This window comes from Ochotona curzoniae, unplaced genomic scaffold (genome assembly GCF_017591425.1).
Source record: "Ochotona curzoniae isolate NIBS_2020 unplaced genomic scaffold, NIBS_Ocur_1.0 contig_883, whole genome shotgun sequence".
Lineage (NCBI taxonomy): Eukaryota > Metazoa > Chordata > Mammalia > Lagomorpha > Ochotonidae > Ochotona > Ochotona curzoniae.
The window spans coordinates 31,213,970-31,241,452 of NW_024466599.1; the positions used below are offsets into that span (position 1 = coordinate 31,213,970).

Sequence of the window (27,483 nt, forward strand, 5' to 3'; positions counted from 1 at the left end):
AATTCCTGTGATCACAGGCCTCATTCCCATCCCATTCATCTCACTGCCTCAGACCTGCTTTCATCTGCTGCCATCTCTCTGCCAAGATTAATTTTGTTTTAACACTGCTTGTAGTCCAGTCCTCTGAATTAACTCCAATTTCCTTATTCTGAGACTGGGGTTCTTAAAAATCTGGAAACAATCAACAATTCTGAATTTCTAAGAAACGTTCTGACTCAAGTTTCCCCTTTTCACTTCTCTTCTCTGACATTCCCTAACATGTTTCCCAACCTCATGAAACTTGTGAACATGAAAGTGTTCTCACACCAATCACATCCCATCTCTTCCTAATTTCCTACAGTGGGAATAAATTCCACTGTGGAATTTTCAAGACTATGTGTCTCTTGCTTACAGCAGTCTTGAAGAGCAAATATTGTAACATACTCATTGCATGTTCAATGAGCTTCACATTAGCTCTTGAGAGTTAAGCTTGGTTTACTTGTTCTCTTATGTTCTGATTATAAAAACATCTTTCCTACAGAAAACTCTGAAAACATAGACAATACAAAAATTGTAGCCATAATCAAACCCTCCTTCCTACAATAATCCTTCTGTATAATTAAAATATATTGAGAAAAATTAAAAGCATAAATGTATTATGAATAACAAATGATGTACTTATTATACCAATTCATTTTTAAAACAAGACGTATTTACACACTGACTCCTGCCTATCTCTTTTTCCATTTAATGTGACCATTTTCGGGCTGGTTTATCTTGTCTGCCACAGTGCTTCAGATACAGAGAAGCTTTGGAAATCCAACTGCAGTAACTACCTAGTCACAAGGCACTACTGCTTTATGTGGAATAATAAAAATGCTACTCAATGCTTAGCGCTTTCTTTCATATCCTGATAGAGTTAAGTTTATCAATTTTCAGTACTTCTTATATTTTCAATAATCCTTAGGAAACTAAAAGAGAGGAATTTATGTGAAAAAAAAAATAAAATTACTACTTTATTTCACCCCCAATTAAGTATAAAAAAATTCTTGAAGTTAATGTGTTTCACTGTATTTTCACAAATTAGATATCTTGATATCCTACACAAGGGCCCTACAGTGGCTCTGCAAAGACAGTCTTTATTCTTTAAATAACTTTTAATATACCTACTATGACAAATTCAGTCGTTAGCAGTCAATCCTTAAAGAGACTGTCACACATTGGCAAGGCTCTGAAGTAATTAAGAGGCAGTTCTCTTGTGTCTGTTCAAATGACAGCACACACCTTGGGAAAGCATCACACTGTGAAGTGTGTGGTATAAAAAAAAGACAACACAACCTTTATTTGCAAGTGGCAAAAAGAATAAAAGTCACCGACTGTTTAGAAAATGTGCAAGCTGCTACACACACGTTACTTGATTGGGTCTTAAAGACAGACATTATATTTTCTTTTAAAGAGCAGGAAGCTCAGGAAGATTTAGTAACTTATCTATTCTCGCCCAAGTGGTGCCTTTGCTTCCATTATGTCCTGCTTAGTACAGAAATCGAGATGCACGCTTTTCTCCTGTGGAACCCCTTTGCTTTTATTGGAAAGCCCAAGCTTCATATTGACTCTGATTAGCGACACCAGGCCTACAAAAGAAAAGAACTCAACAGGTAGCCAGCTCCCTTCATTCTGGGTGTTAGAACATATAAAGCACATTCTAGAAAACACAAACGATACCTGAGTCACAGCAGCACCCACCCGGGATGTGTACATCACAGCCCTTCTTTCTCATGCCTTACTTTTCTTTGAAAAATACGAGAAACAGTAGCAGTTTTCTAGGTTGTGTGCCTACACTTTCAGTTTCCTAGCAAGCAGTCACTCATACACAATACGGCCAAATAACAATTCTATGTCCATAGGCACTTTTTTTGGGGGGGGGGGGGGGGAAGAGTACACATATGGTAAGATCCAACAGAATATGATTGCTGAAATAAGACAGTGGTTTTAATTGCAAGAAATAAAATTTCCCAAGGTGTCTGGTCCATCTTTGATGAAATGTTTTGTTAGGGGACATAGAACTGTTTAAGAGTGAAATTAATCACAATTTGGATGGACTTTGGGGTTGCCCTTTACCTTATCAATTCTAGTAAGGAAAATTTCAGTAAAGCCCTGATAAAAATATACTAATCCCAAATAGGCCAGGTTTGTCACCTACCATTTTCCATAAGCTGCTTACCATGGTTTAAAAAAAAAAAAGAAGAAGAAAATTTAAATTAAATGCCAAACAGTAGCAGACAGCACTTGTTTGGCTGATTAACTTGTAGACAAGCATTACAAATAAATCTGAGCATGGTTTGCAGCAAATTAAATTCCATTGCTTTTAAGAACAAAGAATTCTTTGGCAAAGAGGATTAGCAACTTTACACCCAGGAATGCCAGTTTAATTTAATTGTTCCACAATCCAAGATTTAATATGCAAATATCATTTTGATATATAACAGTGAATTTAACAAAGTGAGGAAACAAATTTAATATACAACCAACTGCCTTTTCTGAACTGTAATTATATACAATAAAGGAGCTGGCCGAGTTCTCCTCCAACCCCCATTATTGGGACAGAATTCTATTAACATGAAATCAGAACAAGTGTAATTAAAGGTTAAAAATTTAAATGTATTCTCATTAAGAGTATAAATAGCTGTAAAATTAGATGATAATACTTTTTAAAAAAAATCACACCTCAATGATCTTCTTGGCCTCTTTGTAATTTCCTGTTTGCAGGAAGGCAAAGAAGAGATCATACAGCATTGTCATTTCACCTTGTTCTTGGCTCACAAAGTCCATTGCTATGCAGAAAGAGAAAAAACATACATATTAGAAAAACAGAACCAGCAACATAGTATTATATATGTTCTAAGACAAGAAAACTTTATCTTACAGCCAAATACTAAGAATAATTCAAAGATTATAGTTACATCAACCAATTCTGTCAAATTCTTTATCTAATGACATACATGCATGACATTAACAACCTAAGATGAGCTTCAGAGAGAGGGTAAAAAAAAATTCACAAGCACACAGAGGAGTCCAAAAAGACAGGCAACCTTTCAAAAGTAAACAGTCACTAAAAATCAATCAACACTGCAAAACTACAGGATATTCTCTAATGCAGACGTGTTTAACAAAGTTTCCCTGTATGGACTCATCTTCCATTGTACTTTCTCTTCTCCACAGCATCCTGTCATTAAATAAACAAGAAAAAAAAAAAAAAGTTCAGGTGCCAGCACTGGGGCCTAGTGCTACTTGCAACACAGGCGTCCCCCATAAGAATACCAGTTTGATTCCTTGCTGCTCCATTTCCTAATCCAGCTTCCTGTTAAGATGGCTCCAAGTACTTGGGCTCCTGCCCCTACACGGGAGATCTGGAAGAAGCTCCTGGCTCCCAGCTTTGATCTGGCCCATCCCTGGCTGTTGCAGTAATCCAGAAGATGGAAGAGCTCTGTCTGCCTTTGCAAGTCCTTCTCTGTAACTCTGCCTTTCAAATAAGTAAACTTTAAAAACAAGCAAAGTCCAAGTATACTATAACTTTTTGGAAGGTTGACTAACCTTTCTGAATTAGGTCAGTCTCGCCTTTCTCTATCAGTTTACATAAGACATCATGAATCCTTGGGAGTATCTTGTACTTCACATAGCAGTCAATGGCAGCTTCCAGAGCAGCGGTCAGGTCACCCCTTGGAAACATAAAAAAACTCACGATGGTTACAACATACCTGGTTCAATAACAGTTTAGGGATGCATAATAACCAGCAAAGATATAAACAATAGCCTTTACCTAAAGTTAAAACCCACAAAGGCAAAATAGAAATAAAAAGAGAAAAAATCTTATAGAATCAAATGTTGAAAATATGTACAGCATTAGCTATTCCTGTTATTTTTTTTGTTCTGCTTCATCTTTCATTATTCTCATTGCTAAAAATGGTAATCGGAAAGAAATACTTGGAAAAAAAGATTCTAATATGATTATACAGTTAATCAGATTTTACGCCAGGTATAAGTTACTGTAAGAAAACCTGATTATTTCTTAGCAAAAACAACTGTGAAATATTTTTCCAACTACTTAAGTCCCTTTAGGTCTCTCAACAACTTCAGATTTAGGAATCCTTCTTAAACATCCACTGACGGCTGTTCAGGCATCTGCAAGTTTTTTGCAACTTTATAACATTTTTCTTCCTGCCATCTTACTACATCATTAAGGAAATACACTCAGCTTTTATATCAACAGAAACTCACTAGTGCTAAATGAAGATATTATTGTGCATCAGATGAATTCTGGGAAAACTAAACATTTTTCCCTAGAAGGCAAAATTTTAAAAATTAGTTCCAGTTCTAAAATCAAGGTTTATTTCATATGGCAATAAGTGCATATAAAGCATAAGCTAGAGTTTCTTTTTAAAAAAAAAAGTGAGAATATACTGTCATGGGTATTCAAAAAGTGCTTTTATTCCCTCCTGAGAGGTAAATGACAATACAGAAAACAGGTAAGACCCTGAAAGAGTTACAGAGATTATGTGATCCAATTCTACTTTGGATCTCTAATTCTGAAGTCATGAGGAAGCAGGTATCCAAAGAAGGACTGATTTGCCTAAAGCTACGAGGTGAGCTGAGGAAGGCCCTTGACCTTCCCACTGTCCAGAGGGCACACCTAATGAAATGCTATGCTCTGGAAAGCACTGTTGTTTGAATAACTTAGATGGTAGACGACTTTTCAAAGGCCAGGTGTGAGACATATTTAAAAGAAGCATGACTAGAGACACAGGCCAAAGTACAACTAGTGACAACCCTTGTAGAAAACATAGATTTCTAGGGTATGTGGAACAGCTTCAAAAGGAAGAAAGTCTTTCAAAATCTTCTCTTATGAACCACAGCATTTTTGTCCATTATATAAATGTTATGTTGTTCCAGACGGAATTACTGTTTTATCTAGATTACAATTTTAAGCTGTACTAAAAAGTAAAATACCAGGAAGAAGCGCTAATTTCACTGCAATAATACTGACACTGTGAAAACGAGCCTACCCCGAGGGAGCGCTACCTTATCCCCTGACTAAGCCCTGTTTACAGTGCATCTTCTGGCACCCCACCGAGTCATTTGAATTTTTGTCATTTGGGGTGAAGACTAAATTACAGGTTAATTTCAAAACGGCAAGTAGAAGTTGCAGGCTAGATTACTGTCATACAAGAGAAATGCTACAGTAGCTACCACATATGATATAAGGCTTCGTATAATCAGTATTTTCACTTAAACAGAAAAGTACTACAAAATTCTCAAGAGCAAAAGCAAAACATACTGATTTTTTTTTAAAGCAGCTGATGAGTTTTTTTTTTTCAAATCAATTCCTAAACTAGAATTGTATTGTCTCACTTGTATTTCCCTTTCATTAGGTCAAAGTTATCAATAAATGAATGAGTATTTGTTCTGTCGATCAAAGCGACATGTTAACAGTCTTTGGCGTCCAAACGTATGTTTCTAAAGTGTATACATGCTTAGAACAACAGGAAAGGCAAAAGCAAAAACATAATCTTAATAATTTCTTAGTAATTTTAGGCACCAATGCTACTGCTCTTAGGGTGCAACAACAGAAATTAAAACTCTCTAACAAAACACTTCATATAATGTGAACTCTTACGATAGAAATGAACTAAATGATGATTCTGTTCTTTTTTATTTCCTGTTATTTCCATGGTGACTGATTTTTATAACCAGAGAGAAGGTGTCTGGCACCACAGTTGAAGCTACTGTCTACAATACAAGCATTGCATAACGGCACCAGTTCAATTCTCACGTGTGCTCCATTGTGATTCTGCTCCCTGCTAATTAGACTGGGAAAGCAGCAAAACATTGGCCAAGTACTTGGGAGACTTGGACGAAGCTCCTGGCTCTGGCTTGGCCACTGTCATCATCTGTATAGTGAATTAGAAGAATCTCAGTCTCTCTTTGTCATTCTTTCAAATGAGATATGTCTTTTCAAAAAAAAAAAAGGTATTTACACTCTCATTTGTTATCATTACTGCTTCCTATTAAAGTCTGATGGCCTAGGTGATAGTAGTGAAAGACATGAAAAAAGTATCTGAAAATCAAAACGCTATGAAGAGAGTTGCTTACTTACAATACTATGGAATTCAATTCCAACTGATATGTAGCATACACAGTTCAGCTGTAGCAATGTGATACATTTCCACAAAAGGTGATGAAAAGCAGATTATCACATTGACTAAACTCAAGGCCGTTTGGGTTCTTTTTTCTAATTCTAATACTATACTTCCAGGAATCTGCTTACTGGATTCATCTACTTACACGTTTTGCATCAGCAAAAAAAACAAAAACAAAAAACAAAAAACAAACAAACAAAAAAACCTCACCCCCAAAAATGCCACTTTCATTCGGTAAGATGAACACAACAAGAGCAAAGAGCAACAAAATATCAAAAGGAAAAGGGTAGAAGACAAGAGAAATGTGAGACAACGCCCTACCCATTCAAATGCTCTGTGATGTCCTTTGTTCACTAGAAGTGATTTAAAATACTGCTTGGAAATAACAATAATCCTTTGAAGAAATCTTGTTGTGAATTCTGCATTCAAAACTTTGATTCCATGCTTATTTCAGTAGATACGACTGATTCTTATAACTTTGTACACATTTTTACAAGTCCTTTCCTGATAAAAAATGCAGTTACTCATTTCCATAAATCTCAAATAAAAATCAACTGGGTATCATCTTCAACATACGATGATTTCTAAAAGAAACCTAACAGACGTGATGTTTTCAAAGACCAGATGTCCTCCTCAAAATAACAACACACCAGAAGGGCATTTTCATTGATAAAACTATGCTAACATAAAGTAAGAACATATTAAAACGGTAGCATATTAGTTGGTAAAAAGTAGCGGCTCAAGCTTTACCAAAATCCCAACAGCTTGCAAAACAGAGGAAGAACTGAGGAAGATTCTAAAATGTTAAAAGCACATGTACCAATAGGGTGGATCTAGTAAGCAATTTGAAAACATAAACGCAAGTTTGAAGCGCACGTGGTCACTCTAAGGTTACCTCTCAGTGTGGTCCTTAGCATGAAATTAAACAATGTCATGTCAATGACAGAAAACAAGCAGTGGGGAGAGGTGAGCTTGCTGGGCACTCATTCACCTGAAGCAACCAGATCATAGAAACAGCTATTTCAAGTCACCAGCAAACAAAGCAGTCTTAACAATTAAGTTCCTCTAAACTTGTAACTGTAAAAAAAAATTATGGCATGTTTCAAACAATTTTGAATTAAGAAAACAGGAACAACTAGCGACAAGTATCTGGTCACCTGGCCAGTGACAACTATCTGGCCACCCATCAGTGGCTTTAAACTTAGTCTCTTTACAGTAAAGAACTTTTCAATGCAGGGAGTATAGTTAAGCAGTAATGAAATGACAAATATTGATTTTTAATTGGAAAGTGTTTCAACTTTAAGCATCCACTGTTAGTGAAGTGGTGATTTACCTAAAAGATTTCTGATTGAAAAGCTCTTAAATCTGAAATCACTAGGGAAAAAAAGAAGAAAGTAGAGGATGAAAAGAGCTTTAAAAAGGGAACACAAAAACCAAAAAACAAAGCCAACATTAAAAAAAAAGAAAAAGATTCCATAAATCTGAAGCGTATGTTTGGTATGGTAAGAAATCATTTCAGGAGAAATCACAATCTTCAGAAGAACTACTCTGTTAAGAGAAACAGGGCTTGAAAAGAATTTTTTTTTTTTCTGTTCATCATCTATAAATGAAGAATCTTCAAGGAGACTGGTGTTGCAATTACAACTAATCCTCCCCAAAAAATTAACTGTGTTGAAGGCTTTGTAATTTCCCTAGGTACAATTTAGCTGTCACTTACTTTAAAATTTACTCAAACATGCGTTCCGAACAGCACTAACTTCACATGTCAAGTGCTTTCCAGCCAATTGAGTCTAAACTGGAAGTCGGTGTTAAACAACTGAATGATTAGACAAGATAGCTCATTTCCCTGCTCTTTTGTTCAGAATAAAATGCCACATTTACATTATCAGGCTCAACAGGATTTTCTGACAGAGGGAGAAAAACCCTACTGCACACTGTCCGTACTAAGCACATGAAGCCTGTCATTTACCAATCATCCTTCAAAAAGCAATAGCCATGAATGTAACTTAATTACGACCCAATGATCCTTGACGAAAAATCATCTTATCACTGTCCTGTCCCTCTAGGGCAAATGAACCACATTTTGTCCTTTGGCACTGATGATGCTAAATTCTTAATTGCAATAATGGAGTAAAAGAGCCAAACCTCCTTAATTTCCTTTCAGCATATAAAGAGTTTTACTCTAGAAGGCAAGCATTCCCATAAATAATAAAAGTATCCAGTGCAAATGAAGATGCTAAAATTGAAGGGGAGTGTGTATGACAGCATAACTATCATTTAAAAAACATTTATGTAGCATATTAAAGTAATACAGTGAGTTTCAAAACTTATACTGCCACAGGCTCATTTTTCAGAAAACTCTGACCTTGATGAAAAACCCAAGATTAATTTAACTAGAATTCGGGCAGGATTGTACATATACAAAGTCCGTGATGTACTTACATGAAATGCATATGTGCATACACAGATTTTGGCACAAATTAGTGCACACACATAAATCCTTAAAGGAAAACAATAATTAAAGCTGCTTTGATCATTTTCACTAATATAATCCAGTTAAACAGCTTCAGTTATTTTTCACATTCAATAAGACCAAAATGGATCAGCTTTATAATGAGTAAATTTTAAATGGTATATTTTTTCTGCTTTTAAATGTAATGCTCCAGATCATGTTAATTTCAATTTATTTTGCATACATGAAGGCTAATCAAAAGGTCTCATAATTTATTCTAGAATATTTCTTTCTTCTTTAATATGATGGAACCCTGTCATCTTTACAGGTTGGGCATGTTTTCAATAAGAAACCTCACAGTTGCAAAATACAACGTTAAAAATAACATTCATTCAGAGTTATCTGTAGACATAAGGCTACAGTGTCATAATGTATTCCAAGTTACACATGAAACTGTCTCACTCTACCTATTTCCTTTCTGTTCAGGGCAAAAATTAGCTCTATGAAAAAAGGAGACACAGGTTTGCTTACCAACTTCTTTAAAATCTAACCTTTACATATGTCCCTGTTTTAATTTTCCTTGGCAAAATAATCAGAAAAAAACAACGGAATTATTTCCACATTCTACAAAGCTCTTCTATAGTCTTTACTACAAACAGACATAGTACCACTCCTGCGTTTCACCCAATGGGTGCAAAGTTGATTCAAAATTAAAATCTGGAAGTCAATCTCACAGATCTTCTTAAGTACATTATGAAAGGGAGACCCTCTTTGCAGTTTTCAACAATGACATGACAACCTTTTGAATGAAAGAATGAAGACTTATGATGTTCTTCAGTATTTTTAAGTTACCTTAAATCTGAATAAATAGCTCAATCACCAGATGAGCTCAGACCTGCAGAGGACAATTATATGATATTACCAGAGCTTAAACGTACTTAATCAAATCAAATACATGTGGACTTTGCAGCAGGCTAGAATAGTTAATCCTCATACTTGTCCTAAACCTGCATTAATTAGCTCTCTTCCATCAACAGAACCACAATCATAAAAAGTTTCAAAGCCAATATTTTACTCCAGCGTTTCCCCTGGCTTAGAAGTACTACTACTGCTGCTCCCAGCAATTTTATAAATATGAAACTTCCTTAATGTCCTTTATGCTATTTTTACTGCTAGATGTAACTGAGAAACCTTAAAGAGATCGCTTCTGTAACATGAAGAGAGCAAACAGAAAAACCAAAACCCCCCCGAAACAAAAACAACCAAAAATAACCAAATAAAATAGAAAGAAGTAATTCTTTCAAGTATGTGAAAACAGTGAGAACACAATTCCAGAAAAGAAAAGACAGCGATTGAGATTAAGGACAGCTGCAGCTGAGGTCTACCAACACCTGACTGCACACTGCGGCCACAGGAGCGCAGGGCTGCCTCCAGGTTAACCACTGAGGCCCAGGCTGTTTCCATTTCCCTGTGGTTAAGCTCTCCTGCTTCCTGAGCTCCATCTGCAGACCCTTTTTGAGAACTTTATGTCTCTTCTGCCTTCAAAGTATTTCTATTTGTGTGACACTCCCCTACCAGGCCTCATTTTCATTGTCAGTTATCTTACTTTTGCCCAGTAGTGCAGGAGGGCCTAATTCTTCTGGGCACTGGGCCCACTTCTTTCAAATCCCTTTGCAAAGTTCCACATGCAATTTGCAAAGAAAGATGGTCCTTTAAACAATCAAAAAATTCTAGTAGAAAGCATATTAATTATAGGATTTCTATATAAAGTTGGCTGTGAATATGAGAACCCAGTAACTCAGTAATTGTTTGAATCACCAGTTCTTTAAAAGGATTGTGATGCCGAGATTGTGGAGGTTAACATTTGCCCAATTACCTAAGTTGGTAACTGTTCTTGATTGGAGGGCAAAGAATGTCTGCAAGTGTGCATGTTTATGTTCTTTGTATACACACATTTCTAGGTAAAAGAGATGTGTTTTATTTCATTTTTAAATCCTAAATTATTCATTATATTCAATATAACCACTAGTAAATAAAGCAAAAGTACACAGTTGGAAAACATGAGAACTGTTAAAACATAAGTAGACTACAAACTGCATTTTTACCATGGAAAGGATGACAAAGTGGTAAGATCTTAGAAACCAGAAAACAGACAAACAAACAAACAAACATACAAGGAAAATGACAGTATTTAACCATCTTACTGAAATGTCTCATTCATTACAAAAGATTAAATTGCGGGATTTGCGTTATATATAATAAACTGGGCATGTCAACGGAAAAACTTTCAAGCTAAAATAATCTGGCCAGATCAACAAATTTCATCCTTGCATAAAACACATAATTTCTGCAGTATTTACTAAAATTAAAATAACTACATTTGTAGATGTAATTAAAATACCATATAGAAAAGGGAACAGTAAGAAATGTTTCTATATTTAACACCTGTACAGGAGTCAAGATATGTCATCAAAAGATCTATAGGATTCTTCTTTCTTACATTAATAATCAGGTTGAAAACTAGGGAAAAAAATTCGATTCAATTTTATTAATATTATCACATTCTCCTACCAAAACTCAACAGAGACCATTCCTTTGAGAAGCTGGCCATAGAGTAGGTAACCTACTCTACATGATCCTTCTATACTGGGGCAAATAAATTCAAGGTTTTTGCTGTCAGACTAGTAACAAAATATAATACATCAATGATTACATTCACTCATTCAATGCCAATATTTGAATTTACACATTTAATTAACTTACTTTTCCAAGTATACAGTGACCAACGGGGCGCTGATATTGGTGGATGGCTTTGCTAACCCTAGAGTTACGATGGCTTCATGCAACTGCTTTACTGTTTCAATTTCACCTCTTAGAGCTGCGCCATTAAGGATGTGGAAAAAGGACAAGACTGTTGCATCTTTGATAAGAACATCCTTCTCTTTCATCTCCTTTAGAACGTTAATAGCATCTACAATGAAGTAACACAAAAGACCCTTAGGTAATTTCATGTAGGGAAAACAAACTGCTATTAAAACAGCATTTCAAGCCCAGCAGGAATGTAAATTCTAGTGTATAATGCCGATTTCAAGTTAATTACTACTTGCATTTCTAAACGAGACTACAATTATGAATCCACAATAGCATGGTTTTATCATTTCCCTGCAACTTTGACTACAAATTATAGATAGGGACTGTGTGCCCACTCTGTACCACATAACCCTGTACGGTCTGCCCTATAGCTGTAAGATCCTCCTAAATGGATGCTTTTATCGTTCAGAGCTAACATCTGCTAAATCACACCATTGTTTCTTCAGCAGATGGCTTGTCAGGAGGCCAGATAATAAAGATGTGTTTACACTGTATATACAGCCAGACTAATGGTCTGATACCGATAGGGCCTGTTTGCTATGTCGATACTAATTAGCCAAGCAGAGCCAATGAAAGCTTTCCAAAAGACTGCATGCTAATACATTACAATCATTAAGCTTCATTAGGAAGGCAGAAACAAATATTTTAGGATATGGAAGAAGTGCATTTTTATAATGATGTTCTTCATTATTACACAGACAAAATGTTTTGACCATTTTAGAAAAAGCAATTTTTAAAAAGATTTCTGTGTTAGAAAAAGATTCCTAGGAAAACTTCAATGTTCACATACAATGTTTCCCCCTTATAACGAAACTGGCACAGTCTTTTCAAAATATAAATGAAGGCTTAAATTTTTTAAATGAAGCAAAATCAGAAAGTCATGAAGTAAGCAAGCAATAAGAATATATATTATCAAGCATAGTTATGTCAATTTTAACATAGTCTCAAAATTGAGACTATAGCATATGCAACTCAGCTATATAACTTTTACATGATGCTTATATCAAATCTCTTTAAAAATCTAACAAAGCTATTTATTTTGCCAATGTTACTAAAATGTGACAGAAACACAAAATTTCTGCAAAATTCAGATTCTCATAAATGAGATTATGTTTATAGGTTTTATGTTCAGCATTCAGATCTTCAGCAAAAACGAAGCCATTAGTAAGGCATAAGCAAACTGTGTCATAAGCCATGATTTTCAAACTCAATCCAAACAGCAATGCTAATAAAAACTAGCTGCAGAAATGCAAAAAGCACTGAGCTGTGCAAATGTAAATGACAAGCTTGCCAATCCATTAAAACTAATGGCCTACACTGTCCATGCAGCTTTGGTTGGATTCACATGCAAATCTGTATGCAAAGCGTTCAAGCACTTTGCAGGACATGATACACCATTCATACCAATTCCCGAGTTAGTCCAGTGCCAAGATACCTGCATCAACAATCTCCTTATGTGCTCACCTTGCAGCTTGCCATGCTTTGCCAACACTTTCACAAGTCCTACGTACTTGCTGGTATCAAGGACAGCAGAGGAATCCAAGCAGTCGCTAAAAATTAAAACTTATGTTGAAAACCAAATCACACACAAAAACAAACAAACAAAAAACCCTAAAAGTTTACCCTACATTCATTTTAACATATCACAAAAGTTCATCAGAAGGTCTGAAGTGTATTTAACATTGGCCTCTATACCTCAATTTTATTTTTGAAGCCAAACAAATGTATATGGAAGTAATGTGATTAACAGAGGTAAAATCTAATACTACATAAGGACTACATCGTCCCACTCACAATGAAGAACTCTTTGGCTTTCCAGAAGTGATTCTAACTTCCATCAGTAACACTCAAACAGCTGAAAACACATATCTTTATGCTAAATCTACCAGGATGGAAAGCCAAAGACATCTGAGAAATGGACAGAACTTTGTTTACAGTATTGAAAAGAAAATGGTAGGAAAAAGTTATCGCCACCACTCTTAGAACAATCAAACTGCCAAAAATCCATGGCTGTATGAATCAGGTTGAGTTTTACTATACTTAAAGATACTTTTGCTAAAAATAAGCCATACCTGGTCAAGAGACTTTCATTAAAATATCTCAGGAACACTAACAACAAAAGCATTCTATTAAAAATGCATTATGAAAGATTGGTACAAATCAGTGGAGGTGAACACCAAGGACTCCACATCTGCATAAATGCTGACGACCTGTTTCAGTGTCAGAGTACTCACAACTCCTGCTTCAAGTTCAAGGCCTCCTCTGCATTATCATGCCGACAGCACAAATTTATTAAAGCAGCATAACCACCAATAACCATGTCTGATTCATATTTTTCCTTCAGTTCAAGGGCTTTTTGCATATTCTGAAGTAAAGGGCAGAAGAAATTAAAAACGGTAAATACATCATATCTGTAGCTTTTAACATTCACAGTTTAAATGAAGTTAATACTTTAAAAATAAATGCTAAAAAAATAAAAATGGTTCCTTGCTATCAACTTGATTCTGTATCTCAGTATTTTTATTCACCCTTCAAATTCAAGCAAGTCATATTTTCGTGCGGTTTAAAAGATTTATTACTAATGATATAAAATTTCTAGATTAGAAGCAGATATTATTAAAAAATTCTCTAGTCCAACTTCATATCAAAGCAATGTGAAGAAATGTTTTAAAATTTAATAGTACTATTTTACAATCCTAAAATCAGCTATGATTTTTTTTTCCTAAAACCATAGGCTTATGACCAAATCCTACTGAACAGAAATTGAAAGTCTTGTGATAGCCCACAAATTGCAAACATATTCTAAAATGCAGACAAAGTACAGCTGGATGCCTGCTGAAAAAAGGCAAGAGACCCTTTATCTCAGAAAGAGCTCTTTTCCAGCAGGAAAATGGAATTTCAATCCCTGCATTAACAACCTAATAATATTTGACTTGCAAATGACTACTGCATGTATCAGTTGCTTGACAATCTAGATATGAGAGACCGGAGCCATGGCTTGAAAGGACATTTGGCATGTATGATAAACCCATCACGGCTGCTACTATCATTCACTTTGCAGAGTATTGTAAACAAACTACAGAAACCCGAAAACATGCCATTCAAGGTGTAGCTGAAATTAGTTAACCTTTCATTTAATTGCATTCCTCACAAGCATGATATATAATAAAAAAAGGGCTAAGAATTATAAATATTATATTTTGCTTTGCTTTTAGCTATCTATAAAGATTCTTTTTTTCTTTTTTTAACCTCCATAGCCTATTTGAAATATTTAAACGTGTTTTACCTCTTCTGAGCAAAGCAGCAATATGAGCTGCTTTAGGATGTCTCCTGCAGGCTGATTTTGGGCTTTCAGTTGTTCAAGTGTAGACTCCAAATCAGTTGATGTAGATTGCACAGTCTAAGAAATGCACAAGGAAGAAGAAAAATTTGCTATGAAAATAAAATGCATACATTGTCACAGTTCCCTCTGAATTTACCTTTCCAAATGCCCTAAATACTATCAGAGATATTAATCTGGGTATTGATGGATGGACTTCAAGAATTAATGAACCTCTTAAGAGTAATTTCTCAGATGTGTTTCGTGTAAAATTGAAGATGATAAATGGTAGAAATCACTGGGTTTATAAGGACATAATCTAAAACTTTCCCTGTGTTTGTTACAGACTGTAAATCCATTAAAAAATCTACTCACTTTTCGAGGGTCTATCTTCTCTCTTTCAACCAACAAATTAACATCCTAAAAATTGAGATTTAAATTAGTACAGAATTATAAAAGAAACATAAAAAATACATTAGCAAATGTCAAAAGCTATTTGGAGGTTTCACCTCATTTTACTGCTTTTTTGCATCAGTCTACAAAAACTGTTCTGTAATAACCATACTATAATTAATGCTTTAAGAGTATACTTCAATATATAAACAGTATGTACTAATAATCAATGTTCTAACGATTGTCACTGTAATAAAGCTTTTTTGTCTGAAGCATCGTATTTAAATTTAACTTTAACATGTAACAGGCTTTTATTTGCACATCACTCACTACATAAAACTGCTTACTGTACCACACAAACAAACCTTAATCAATTCAGGAACATGGTAGCTATCCAGTAGATTACGGATGCCTTTGTAGATATTTTCAGGAATTTTTACATTCTGTGAGAAGATAAAGAAGAGGGGGTGAAAACAACCCTGGGTTTTAGACAACTAAACTGAGATTTGTCTAACAGAAATTATTTCAGAGATAATTTAAATCTCTAACACTTGCATGTCATTGAGAAGTGGTCTGGTTGTACTTAAAAGCAGCAATTTCAAATCTAATAGATACATGTCAGGCAGGACAGGCATTATATAGCAAAAAATGAAATGGTACCATCTCCTTCAGCTGATGGAAGTATTGTCTCAAACGCTCCTCCTTGGCCTGTACCTCTGAGTCACTCATGCTGTCAATCAAGTTATAAAGAAAATAGCCAACAGCTTCTGTGGAAAAAAAAAAAAAACAAGAGAAAGCATTCCACTAAAATTACTGAGACTGTCATGTTATCAAGATTAATTTATAAGAAATCATTTTGGTGTGAGATGTCACCCTGATGAGAGGCTCTGAAATGGCAACAATGATCACTGAGGCATAGAGATTATGTGGTTTGGAAGCACATATCTAACTGGTGAGTGAAAGGAATATTAATTATTTTCAGACCAAGTGACAGCTTTTCAGGACTGAATCCTTACTTCAATCTATTTTTTTCCACCACTCTGTGACAGAAGTGGTCCTGCCAAAGGCCTGACTTTTCACCATCCAAATCACAAATAGTGAGAATACATAAATGCCATCACACATTTCTACACTAATTTGGGGGGGATACTATTTAGGAAAACACGTAAAATTAGAAAAGATCATTGTGTTGAGTATAGAAAGTTAAATAATTTTAACAGGCAGATACAGTGATCCTGTGGAGAGCTACCTATTAGCCAATGAAAAATGAAGATTAACAAAGATGTTTTCTAACAACAGTAATTTTCCTATGCATTCAAGCATAAAATGTATAGGGCCACAGGTTAATATCTAGGATAGGAAATTTGAACTTTCAAAATGGGTACTTACTTATAGAAAACTATATATTCTAAGCTTCATTATGTGAAAAATGAAACTCATTAAGTGCCAAAATAATGAATACTGGGCCACGAATTCTATTTATGTGGGAAAAGTCCACATGACCTTTATCTTGCTTCATATGTTTAAAAGCAAATGCCTCACAGATCTCAAAACACTGTGATTCTCAGCATAAAAATTTATAACCAAATGTTTTTGAATTTCACTTTCAAAAATAAAATGTTTGCTGCTATAAATCCTCCTAACCCATCATTACCCACAGGAATGGATTTGTGGATAAGTTACAATCATCGAAATGGAAACGCTACCCGTCGGTCCTGGAGGCTCCTGGCAATAACGTCCATCCTTGTACAGCAATTCTGTTATCTGGGAAGACAGGAAAGTCGCGCATTGCAGCAAGAGACAGAAACAAGACCAAACACAACCTGAAATTGAAGGCTTGAAATGATAAAGCCTCTCCCCAGTAACGTATTAGTCTATATCACAAGAATTCAACTCCTCCACCTGCCAAGGAGAGTGTTTTTTTTAAATAATAGGTCTGTCAGCTAAAAAAAAAAAAACAAAAAAAAACAATAAAAATAAACCCACGATGGAGGAAACCCTGCATGTTCTCATGAAGCGTCACAAACGAAGCCTCTAAAAACTGACTCACTTACATATGATTCGGGATAGGAATCAACAAACAGGATTATTTCTCATCAGTTTTTGGTCTTGTGAAAACTGGACCAGTTTTCTACATCTATAAAGTTATTTTATTTATTTATTTATTTATTTGAGAGGGAAATAACGCAATTTAGGGCCAGTTCCTTCCTTTTACATAAAGTTTTGCAGAAATAATAAAGTAAAATACACTGGACCAACCGTCTTTTTTTCAAGTTATTCTAATGACATTTTTCCACTCATTCTATCAGTGTTGACACAAAACTAGCCAAACTTTGCAACATGTATTCATGTGGATTATCATGAAATTCACACACATTAAGGGAGAATTCTTATCTTTCAAGATTAGTTTTTACAACCTATAAGAAAATGCAATATATACTTCATAGTTAAAATGATTACCCAAACCAATAATTCTGAACACAGTATGTGACTATATATCCTCAGGCTGATGAGAATAAGAACAGAAACAGCAGTTGTCCAATGTGCTATTTGTTAGGAATTCTGAACTACTTTATGTATACACTACAATTCGGTTTCTTTTACTCTTAGTGCTTGTCACATAATTTACTGTAAGTGCCAATTCAAACTTGCAGGTGTTTCTATTACTTATTTGCCAGACTGGAAAATTAGGCAACAATGATGATATGCCACACTAAAAATCATCCTGTTATCATGGCAATTCAAAGGAAGGTTAAGGTCAAAAAAAGATCTGTTGAAAAGAAAAGCAAAACAAATGAGTTCTTTAAAAAGTATGAAAAATGGCATTATGAAAAAAAAATGCAAGGATTTCAAAATTTTTTGTACCAAAACAAGCTCACCTTTCAATTCCACTTCCTACAAACCTTTTGAAATACTCTCATGATATTTACTACAAATGTTTTGAACACATATAGAGATGGTAAATTTTTAAATAAATTGTGCACATGCATTAGATTTAAGAATTTTAATACTAAATTTTAGATAATATATTTAATGAATAAATCAGTGATGATCTCTACAAGCAAAGAATTATTTCTTAATATACACACATATATATATATGCCAGCAAAGCTATTAAAAATTTTGCTCTTAATGGCTTTGATACATCATCAAATGTTGATATTAAGAGTACTCACCTTGCTCCAAAGATTTATATCCATAGACCTGCAGAGGGCAGCAAAGGATTGAAAATAAATTCAAGGGCTTAAAAAGTTCATGGTAAAATGCACTAGCAGTTACTTCATGAAATATGCACAATAAGTATTGGCAAAAACAAGCTGGACTACAAGGACAAGGTAACTTTGAAAGCTTGACCCACCATCATTTTGAATATCTGAAATAAAAACAGATTTACATAATAATATCAAAGCAACAGCCCTATGGAACATGTTCAATGGAGGATATCTGCCCACAGACTGTCTATCCCTTGTAATGGGAAAAACAGTAAGTACATAACAGAGAAATGAACACTTGACTGAGTGAGCAAGGTGCAACATCAGAAAGGAGAAGCTGAGCACAGCGGAGTGCCATTCTCTAAGTCCTTCTGAGACGGCAGTCATTCATGAGGTATTCCTTCTGCGGATGGATACAGCATGAATCCCATCAGGAAGAAAGAGCCATCATTAGCAACAGACTACAAACAGCCAGCGTGCAGTCTCCAAATGGACCAATATCTTGACAAACAAATGCTGGTGAACTGTTCCAGATTAGAGAAATTAAGAAAAAAAAAAAAAGCTTACGTCCATCCTTGGAGTTTATACAGAAAGGCAGGGGAAAAAGGGATGTTGAAAAGGACAAAACTGACACAAATGGAACATGACAACATGGACAATGAACTGACAAAAAGGTAATATTAAATTTCCCAAACCTGCTAAACGTTCTGTGTTGAAAAAAAAAAAACTAATTGTTTTGTGGAATTACAAAAGGATAAAAGGGTACAACATATACAACCTAAGCTCAAATAATACAGAAAAATACATTTCTGTAGGTGTAAATTGACAGATATATGGAGGGAAAGAATCATGGTCAAGCAAGGAAAAATGTTAAAATTTGGTGAACGTGTTATACATGACTTCTACATACTATTCTTACAATCTGCAGCTGGTTCAAATGTTGCTTAATTAAATGAAAAACCATTTGCACAACAGGACAACAAATGGATGTTGGCCTTAAATTATTTCTAAGCTTTGTCCACTTGATGTCTATATATTGTACATGCTTAATTCAAACTTCACCATGAGAAGACCAATTTACGTGCTCTAACAAAACACCCCACAGAAATTCCTAAGCCTTTTTAGAGTTACGATGGGGCAGTTGGGGTGCACCAAGTTAATGTATAATAAGCACATTCAGAATAAATCACTAATATTCTGTAACACCTTGGAAGCATTTCAGGGACATCAGGAATGAAGAGTCAGATGACATCCAGGCCCGGCGCAATAGTGTAGTGGTTAAAGTCCTCACTTTGTACACACTGGGATCCCATATGGGCACTGGTTCTTATCCCGGCAGCCCCATTTCCCATCCAGCTCCATGCTCCTGGCCTGGGAAAGCAGCCAAGAATAGCCCAAAGCCTTGGGACTCTGCACCCGCATGAGACCTGAAAGAGCTCCTGGCTCTTGGCTTGAGATTGGCTCAGCTCCAAGTGTTGCAGCCACTTGGGGAGTGAACCATCGGATGGAAGATTTTCCTCTCTGTCTCTCCTTCTCTCTGTATATCTGCCTTTCCAATAAAAATAGATAAAATGTTTTAAAAAAAAGGTGACATCCCCTTTAAGGTCATTTGCAAAGTAACAAAGTTACAGAAACTGTTACCAAAGCACTGGTTATCAGCACCTTGGGCTGCCACAGGTGTAGACTCTGTTACAGGGGCTGCAGTAACACCATGCGGCCCCTGTAACAGTGGCATAATTCAGTACCTTTACTGCAGAGGTCACACAAATACATACAGGTGATAAAACAACAGAGCTACATATACATATTGTATCCGTGTTAAATTCTTTATTTTGATAATATACCACAGTTATATAAAGAAGTAACCAAGGGTGAGGGGAAATGAAGGAGGGTACACAAACCCTCTATGCTATGTTGGAACTTCCTGTGATCTGTAATTACTTCAAACTCAAACACATCATAGGACAAGACAGGAAAGGAAAGAAGCAAAGCAAACCAAAAGACAGGAACAGGCAAAAGAGGAAACAAAAGGATCAAAATCTTGACTGAAAAAGCTGGGTGATGGGGCCATGAGAGCACTACTTTTGTGAATGCTTAAAAACTCCATTAAGAAATGGCAAGAAGATAAGTTTTCAAAATCATGCCTGTGTCCAAAATAGAAAATGACCAAAAGCCCTACTTCAAATCAATGGCAGAGGTCTGAAACAAAAACTCAAGAGAATCTCAAACCCAAGCTTTCATAAAGGATGAATAACACTTCTCCAATCTAATATACTCTCCCACCACTGAAATGACTGATGCTAAAATTACCAATTATCTCGATCCAAAATTCACCTTAGCCCTTTTTGGTCCTTTGTGACTAAAGTTTGGGGTCTATGTGGCAGATCATTATCTGCTAGGTGCTGTTCTTTCCCATGGGTACAGTTCAAGCTTAAAAACTGACCTTTTCATCTGTTTCCAAAAACTGATCTTGTGCCCTAGCCTTAACATGTTTCCTTTTTAAAACAATCCTGCACGTATGTATTAAAAATTCTGTTATACACAGAAAAGGAAAGAATCTTAGAAAAAATTAAACTCAACCTGCAACTCTACAATAGAGCCCTTAATATTGCCTCACCTGGATCCTTCACTCCTTACCCCCTGTTCTTCATCATGTGAACATTTCAATGGATCAAAGCCTTGACTCAAGGTTTAAACTTCTGAATTGGGAATGAGATCATTCCTGAGAAATTCAGGCTTCCATCTGGGCCTTATTTCTTGCCATCATTTCATGGTTTCCTGAGCCACTCTTGTACCTACCCCGGGTCCTAGGATGATGCACTGTAAGCACAGCCTCAGTGCCCTGGCCTGAAACACCCTCCCTGCCGCTAGATGCTTATCCATCCCTCACAACTCATATCAGCATTTTTCTTGTACATCCTCCAGATCCAGCCCTTCTCCAATCTTGGCAGAAACAGAGAATATCTTTTCCTCAAAGCACTTGTAATGTTAAACGTAAGTTGGTGCTTGTACTCTTACCTTCTGGTCACTAACTGTGAACAACTTGGGGGAAGGGGGAGGCAAGAGATTTCCCACTGATCCATGAATTTACTGTGTAGCATTCCTAACCCATGGCACACACTAATAAAAACTAATATTTTCTGAGCACTCACAAATGCATTCAGCATCCTTCGGAAGCACTTTATTTCGCTTCTGGATGTTCACAATATTTCTATTTTAAGTACAATTATCAAAGCCATTATAAAGATGAAGAAACTGAGGTGCAAAGTATTTAAGCTTTAAGTTACCCAGGGGTTTTCTAAGTTAACTGTAGATGCTCTACTAACAATTTGCATCTAAATTTGCTCCTTTCCAGTAGTATTCCACGGCAATAAAAGCATTGTTTTCCAATGACACATAAAACGAATGGGAACTACAGATGACTGGGAATAAATATTACAAGTTAAAAGCAGGCAGACAAATGTTAATCGATTTAGCAGGAAAGAGAATATCAAATCCCAAGACGCCAGTAAGGAAACCTGGGACCAAATCACAGTTTACACAGGAATCTTCAAAGGACATATGAGCTGCTTTACCAGGATAGAGGGAGGGAGCCGGCATAAGCAGGTCCTGAGATGCCCTCCCCACAGCTGGGACATTGCCTCTCTCTGACTGCAGAAGAAGTCTGAAGGCCTCCTCTCAGGATGATGGAGAACCAAGGAACCTGTGACCTGACGCATGAAGTGCTACCCAGAGCCCATTCCCACAGCAATCACCCTAAGGACTCGTCCCTAGGGAAAGCCTAGTCCAGCCAAGAAGGAGTCACAAAGACACAGCCGCAGATCCTCTCAGGTGACACAGAGGAACACTCCAAAGATGCAAGGCCCACCAACACCCTAGAACAGCTCCCAACGGTTACATCACACGAAATCATATATTCCCAGACACCTTGGAGACAAAAAGACTGAAAGTTTGCAGGAAGTAGACAGTAAATAGGGGTAAGAGCATGCATTTAAAAAAATAATAATAATAATACTATCTTCTAAGGGGAAATATTTGATACCTATGAGATACTATTGTGCTACTACAAAATCAGTCTTTAAAAAAAAAAAAAAAGAAAAAAGCAACAGTCTTTCTCCAGCACTGATTAGGAAGTGAAATGCCAGTGCTGCCTGCACAGCCTCCCATTGGGAGCTCCTGCTGCTCCCCTTTTGCTCCTTCTTTGCTCAATTTTTTTCCCCTTCACTTTTCTGTAGGGTACAGGAACAAGCACTATTGTCAGTGTTTCAGCAGGTCTCCAGGAGAAGGTCCTCTGAATAGTCTCTGATCAGGGACTGGCTTCAGGTCCCTGGAAGTTTATAATATTCCTTTTTTGGAAAGACAACAGTGCTGGAGAAAGACTGTTGCTTTTTTCTTTTTTTTTTAAGACTGATTCTGTTGTATGTGATTTTTATTGGAAAGACAGATCTACAGGGATAAGAATCTCCCATCAGCTGGTTCACTCCCAAAGCGGCCACAACAGCCAGAACTGAGCTGATCCAAAGCCAGAAGCAAGGAACTTCTTCTGGGTCTCTCATGCAGGTGCAGGGTCCCCAGGCTTTGGACCATCCTTAACTGCCTTCCCAGACCACAAGCGGGGAGCTGGATGGAAAGTGGGGCTACCGCAATTAGAACCAGTGCCCATATGGAATCCCAGTGGATGCAAGGTTATTTAGCCACTAGGCTACTATGCCAGGCCCTGGGTTTTTTTTTTCCCCCAATATGACACATTCCAGTCTTAGGTACTCTTATGAATCATACAGCTAATAATAATAATAAACGCTCCCAAGTTCTAGTAAGACAGTGGAGTCACAAGATTTAGAAAGAGGAAGCAGAATCTGAGGGAAAATGCTACTTTAATTTCGTTCACATTTTTCTTCCTGGCTGAAGATAAAGTTCACTCATTTCTACTGAGGGCCAGTTCAGCCTTTCAGTGAGGCTTTCACAGTGTGCAAGACGATTTGAAAGAAATATCCAATCATGAAGCAACAGTAACATCCTATCCTTATTCTACAAAGGTAAGCCCAATATTATTTTCACAAATTTTGTACAGCTATGTTGAACTGCCAGGTACGTCCTGAGAAATTTGAATTATTTCTATAACTTTGTAATACCATCAACATATATGAGATCTACTACAAAAAGCTATTTTCCATAGCTCTGACAAAGCATTAGCCACTTAGATATTTTCTTTCCATTTTACATATTACAAAATGAACACAATGAAAGGTTAATTAACTTGTCTTGACCACAAGGCATGTATATCATTTAAAAAAAGAAGAAAAACCCTGACTTATGTGAGTTAAATCTCAAAGCTTAGGATCGCCTCACGAACTTTGTCATAATCATGTGCTCATTTCCAATTGCCTGATGTGTACATATTGTTCTCATTTTTTTATACTACCTCTCCAAAAATGTCCTTTTTGGAGGCAACATTTTTTACGTTATTTACAAGAAATCACCCACACATGTGTTCAATTCCAATTGTACTTGTGCCCATGGCTACCTAGGCAGGAGTTCAACTGCTACATGTACAGGTAGAAAGAGTTGGTTAAAATCACAGAGTCTTTCATCTATGTGACAAAACACAGACACACAACAAGTTGTCATATCTAACTTCTTCCTCTTTATTTCTTCTACCTGAGCCTGTGGCTCCTTTTCTACAACAATGAGGAAGTGTTAAGAGTAAACACATCACTACACCTCTTGACTCTGGTGATGTCAGGGTGCCAAGAATGGGAGCCTCACTAGATCGCAACAAGGAGGTTCTGAAAAATGGGCATTAAGTTTGTTAACTTCAGCAGGACTAATGTTTTGGTCCTACAAGCTTTACAATAGAAAACGTTTTACTTCCCCCAACATACGGCAGGCTGGAATTGTGGTGCAGTGAATTAACTCACTGCCTGTGTGACCAAGATATCCAAAATAGGCATGCTAACTCAAGTTCCAGCTACTGTGTTTTCCATGCAATTTCCTGCTTAACATGTCTCTTGGGAAGCAGAAGATGGCCCAGTTACTTGGCCACTGACACCCATGGAACAATGCACAAAATACACCCAGGGTTTAGAGCAACTCACATTCCCAAAAGCCTCCAACTACACATGACAACAGGTACAATAGGTACTGTCCAATAGCGTCCACTCAGAAGCACACTGCCTTCAGGGTGGAGCTCTACCATGAAGTGGGAATAATTCTAGACTAAAGGTTGCTCTAGACCTCCCAAACACTATGCAAAAGCAAGCAGCAAAAGAAATGGCTCCAACACACCAAGATTAGTTACTCCTCACTAGGGTATTGAAGATTTCTCTGCACACCCCTCCTAAAACTGTTCACCTAACTGTTGACACATGTCTTGTTAGAGTTATAGAGTTAGACTACCCAAAAAACAGCCAGGTTCAGCAAAATCATGCTTCAACGCTATAAACTGCTAAATACTAAAATTAAAATAGACACAAGACAGCTGAATAGTAATCTATAGCCATTTTAAGGTGTATAAAACCTGGTTGTATATAAACTAATAATTGAAATGTCAATGAATAAGTCACAGGATGTGATTCAGAACTTGCATTCTTTTTTTTTTTCTTTTAACATATTGATTACTCAATACCATGTCAATTAATTCCATAACGTTATAAATTGTTACTGATGTTATGTCGGGACTTTTAATTGATCGGGATGATACTCTGCCGACCAGAGATGGTCTCCTCAAGAAACCGTTGAACTTATCTGTATGATAAGATGCTGGACTTTATGCTTGGTAGATGCTTGCAATGAAAGAATCTCAACTGAATTTGAACTGTGGTAATGTGGTAATGGAGGAATCCACCATGGAGGGAGGGTTTGGGGAGGGGTGAGGGGAATCCCAGTGCCTATAAAACTGTCACATAATGCAATGTAATCAATAAAAAAAAAAAAAAAGGAAAGAAATGGCTCCAACAAACTGTAAGCGCTTGGAGAAATGTTCCCAACAAACTTAATTCCACCTCATCTCAGAACAAAGATCAACTAAAAAAATACAAGAAAATCCAGCATCCGTCAGTGCAAAATTCACAGAGTCTGGAAGCTTCCAAAAAAACTCAGAAAAATACGACCTATGACCCAGGAGAAAAATTAATCTGGAAACAGAAATGGCACAAGTGGCTAAAGACGTCAAAGCATCTTCACAGGTTCTATAGGAAGGTAAACGCATTAAAAAAAAAACAAAGCCAAATGGATTTCTAGATACAAAATGAATAGTCCTGAAACGAAAATACATTTCTAAAACACTGCTACCACGGCCAAGCATCCACAATGTACATACCCACCAACGCTCTTCAGGAATAAAGGACAGTCCAAATACAGGACACATGATCAGCCACAGAACATAGAAAGGAGACATTCAGGTCCATTTTCACATGCTTTTTTTTTTATTCCACATTAAAATGACTCAAAATACTAAATTTCTCAGCCCATAACGAGAAGCAGCAAACTATAGCTGTGCATAGGCTGCTAATACCTATGTGTACTGAATGTTACCAAGAGTGACAGCAAAAAGATGACACGAGCAATTAAAAAGCAGAAACAAGGACCAGCAACCAAATACATTTATTGAGGAGCAAGTGGCTTTACCTATTTTAATCAGTAGTCATTACAAATACAGACATAATAAAAAAACTAAAAATCCATTCTTCGTAATTCCTAATGTTCAACAAACTGATACAAAAAGTTTTACCAATACTGATAAATTAAAGATGGGACAGGGTTTCAAAACCCTCATTGTGCATTTTTTTTTTAATTCCAAAAGGGATGGGCCCGGCGGCATGTTCTAGCGGCTAAAGTCCTCATCTGGAACGCCCGGGATCCCATATGGGCACCGATTCTAATCCCGGCAGCTCCACTTCCCATCCAGCTCCCTGCTTGTGGCCTGGGAAAGCAGTCAAGGACAGCCCAAAGCTTTGGGACTCTGTACCCATGTGGGAGACCCGGAAGAGATTCCCAGATCCTGGCTTTGGATCGGCATAGAATTGGCCGTTGCACTCACTTGGGGAGTGAATCATCGTACGGAAGATCTTCCTCTTTGTCTTTCCTCCTCTATGTATATCTAACTTTCCAATAAATAAATACATCTTTAAAAAAAAATTCCAAAAAGGATAAGGTTGCTTTTTTCAAGGGAGAAGTATAAGCTTCACTTAATGAAGTACATATCAAGCTTGGTTTCTGACATCGATATTGGACACCTGACATTTTGTCCTCTGATATGTAATCTATGTTGTATTCATGGTACAATCTTAAGACTCAGTGGAGGAAAAAAATTAAATAGAATATGTAGGAGGGAGACTGGTGCAATGGCTCAGTAGTTAAATCCTTGCCTTTCAAGTGCTGGGACCCTAGATGGGCACTGGTTCATATCCTATATGCTCTACTTCCCATCCAGCTCCCTGCTTGTGGGCCTGGGAGAGCAGAGGGGGACAGCCAAATGGGAGGCCGACACTGCAGGCTGATGATTAGCATGTTGAGCCACTGTGCCAGCCTCATGACTTTTGAAATATATAAAAATTTTAAGAATTATCCCAGATTAAGAAAAAAGACACAAAATCAAATATAAGAATGTGACTGAATCCTGTCAAAAAATAAAAGTTATACAAGCAATTTTCAAAACTAAAAAAGATGAACACGATTTTTACACATTTGATGATATTACACTGCTTATTTTGAATGAGTGATATTGTAATTGCTGTAATTTCTTAAAGTATATTAAGGAGCCAGTGCTGTGGCATGGTAGGTTAAGCCACTACTTGTAGTGCTAGTATCCTAATACAGCTACCAGTTTCAGTCCCAGCTGCTCTACTTCCAATCCAGCTCACTGCTAAAGTGCCTGGGAAAGCAGCAGAAGATGGCCCAATAACTTTGGCCCCTGCACCAGGTAGGAGATCCAGAAGAAGCTCCTGGTTTCAGCCTGGTCTAGCCTTAGCCACCGAGGTCACTTGGAAGAGTAAACCTCTCTGCGTAACTCTGCCTTTTCAATAAATAACACATCTTTTTAAAAATGTACTTAAAAATGGACAG

General features: G+C 36.6%; 1 protein-coding gene across 1 annotated transcript in view; it reads right to left on the reverse strand.

Annotated features, from left to right (window-relative positions):
- Positions 1-27,483, reverse strand: part of LRPPRC (leucine rich pentatricopeptide repeat containing) — an 88,551-nt gene that overhangs the window by 34,345 nt on the left and 26,723 nt on the right. The window contains exons 15-25 of the mRNA XM_040993168.1: positions 18,385-18,412; positions 16,915-16,972; positions 15,869-15,975; positions 15,574-15,651; positions 15,191-15,235; positions 14,783-14,896; positions 13,731-13,861; positions 12,961-13,046; positions 11,389-11,596; positions 3,571-3,695; positions 2,704-2,810 (exon numbers count right to left, since the gene is read on the reverse strand). Coding sequence (XP_040849102.1) covers positions 2,704-2,810; positions 3,571-3,695; positions 11,389-11,596; positions 12,961-13,046; positions 13,731-13,861; positions 14,783-14,896; positions 15,191-15,235; positions 15,574-15,651; positions 15,869-15,975; positions 16,915-16,972; positions 18,385-18,412 — 1,087 coding nt within the window. The remainder of the gene's footprint in view (positions 1-2,703; positions 2,811-3,570; positions 3,696-11,388; positions 11,597-12,960; positions 13,047-13,730; positions 13,862-14,782; positions 14,897-15,190; positions 15,236-15,573; positions 15,652-15,868; positions 15,976-16,914; positions 16,973-18,384; positions 18,413-27,483) is intronic.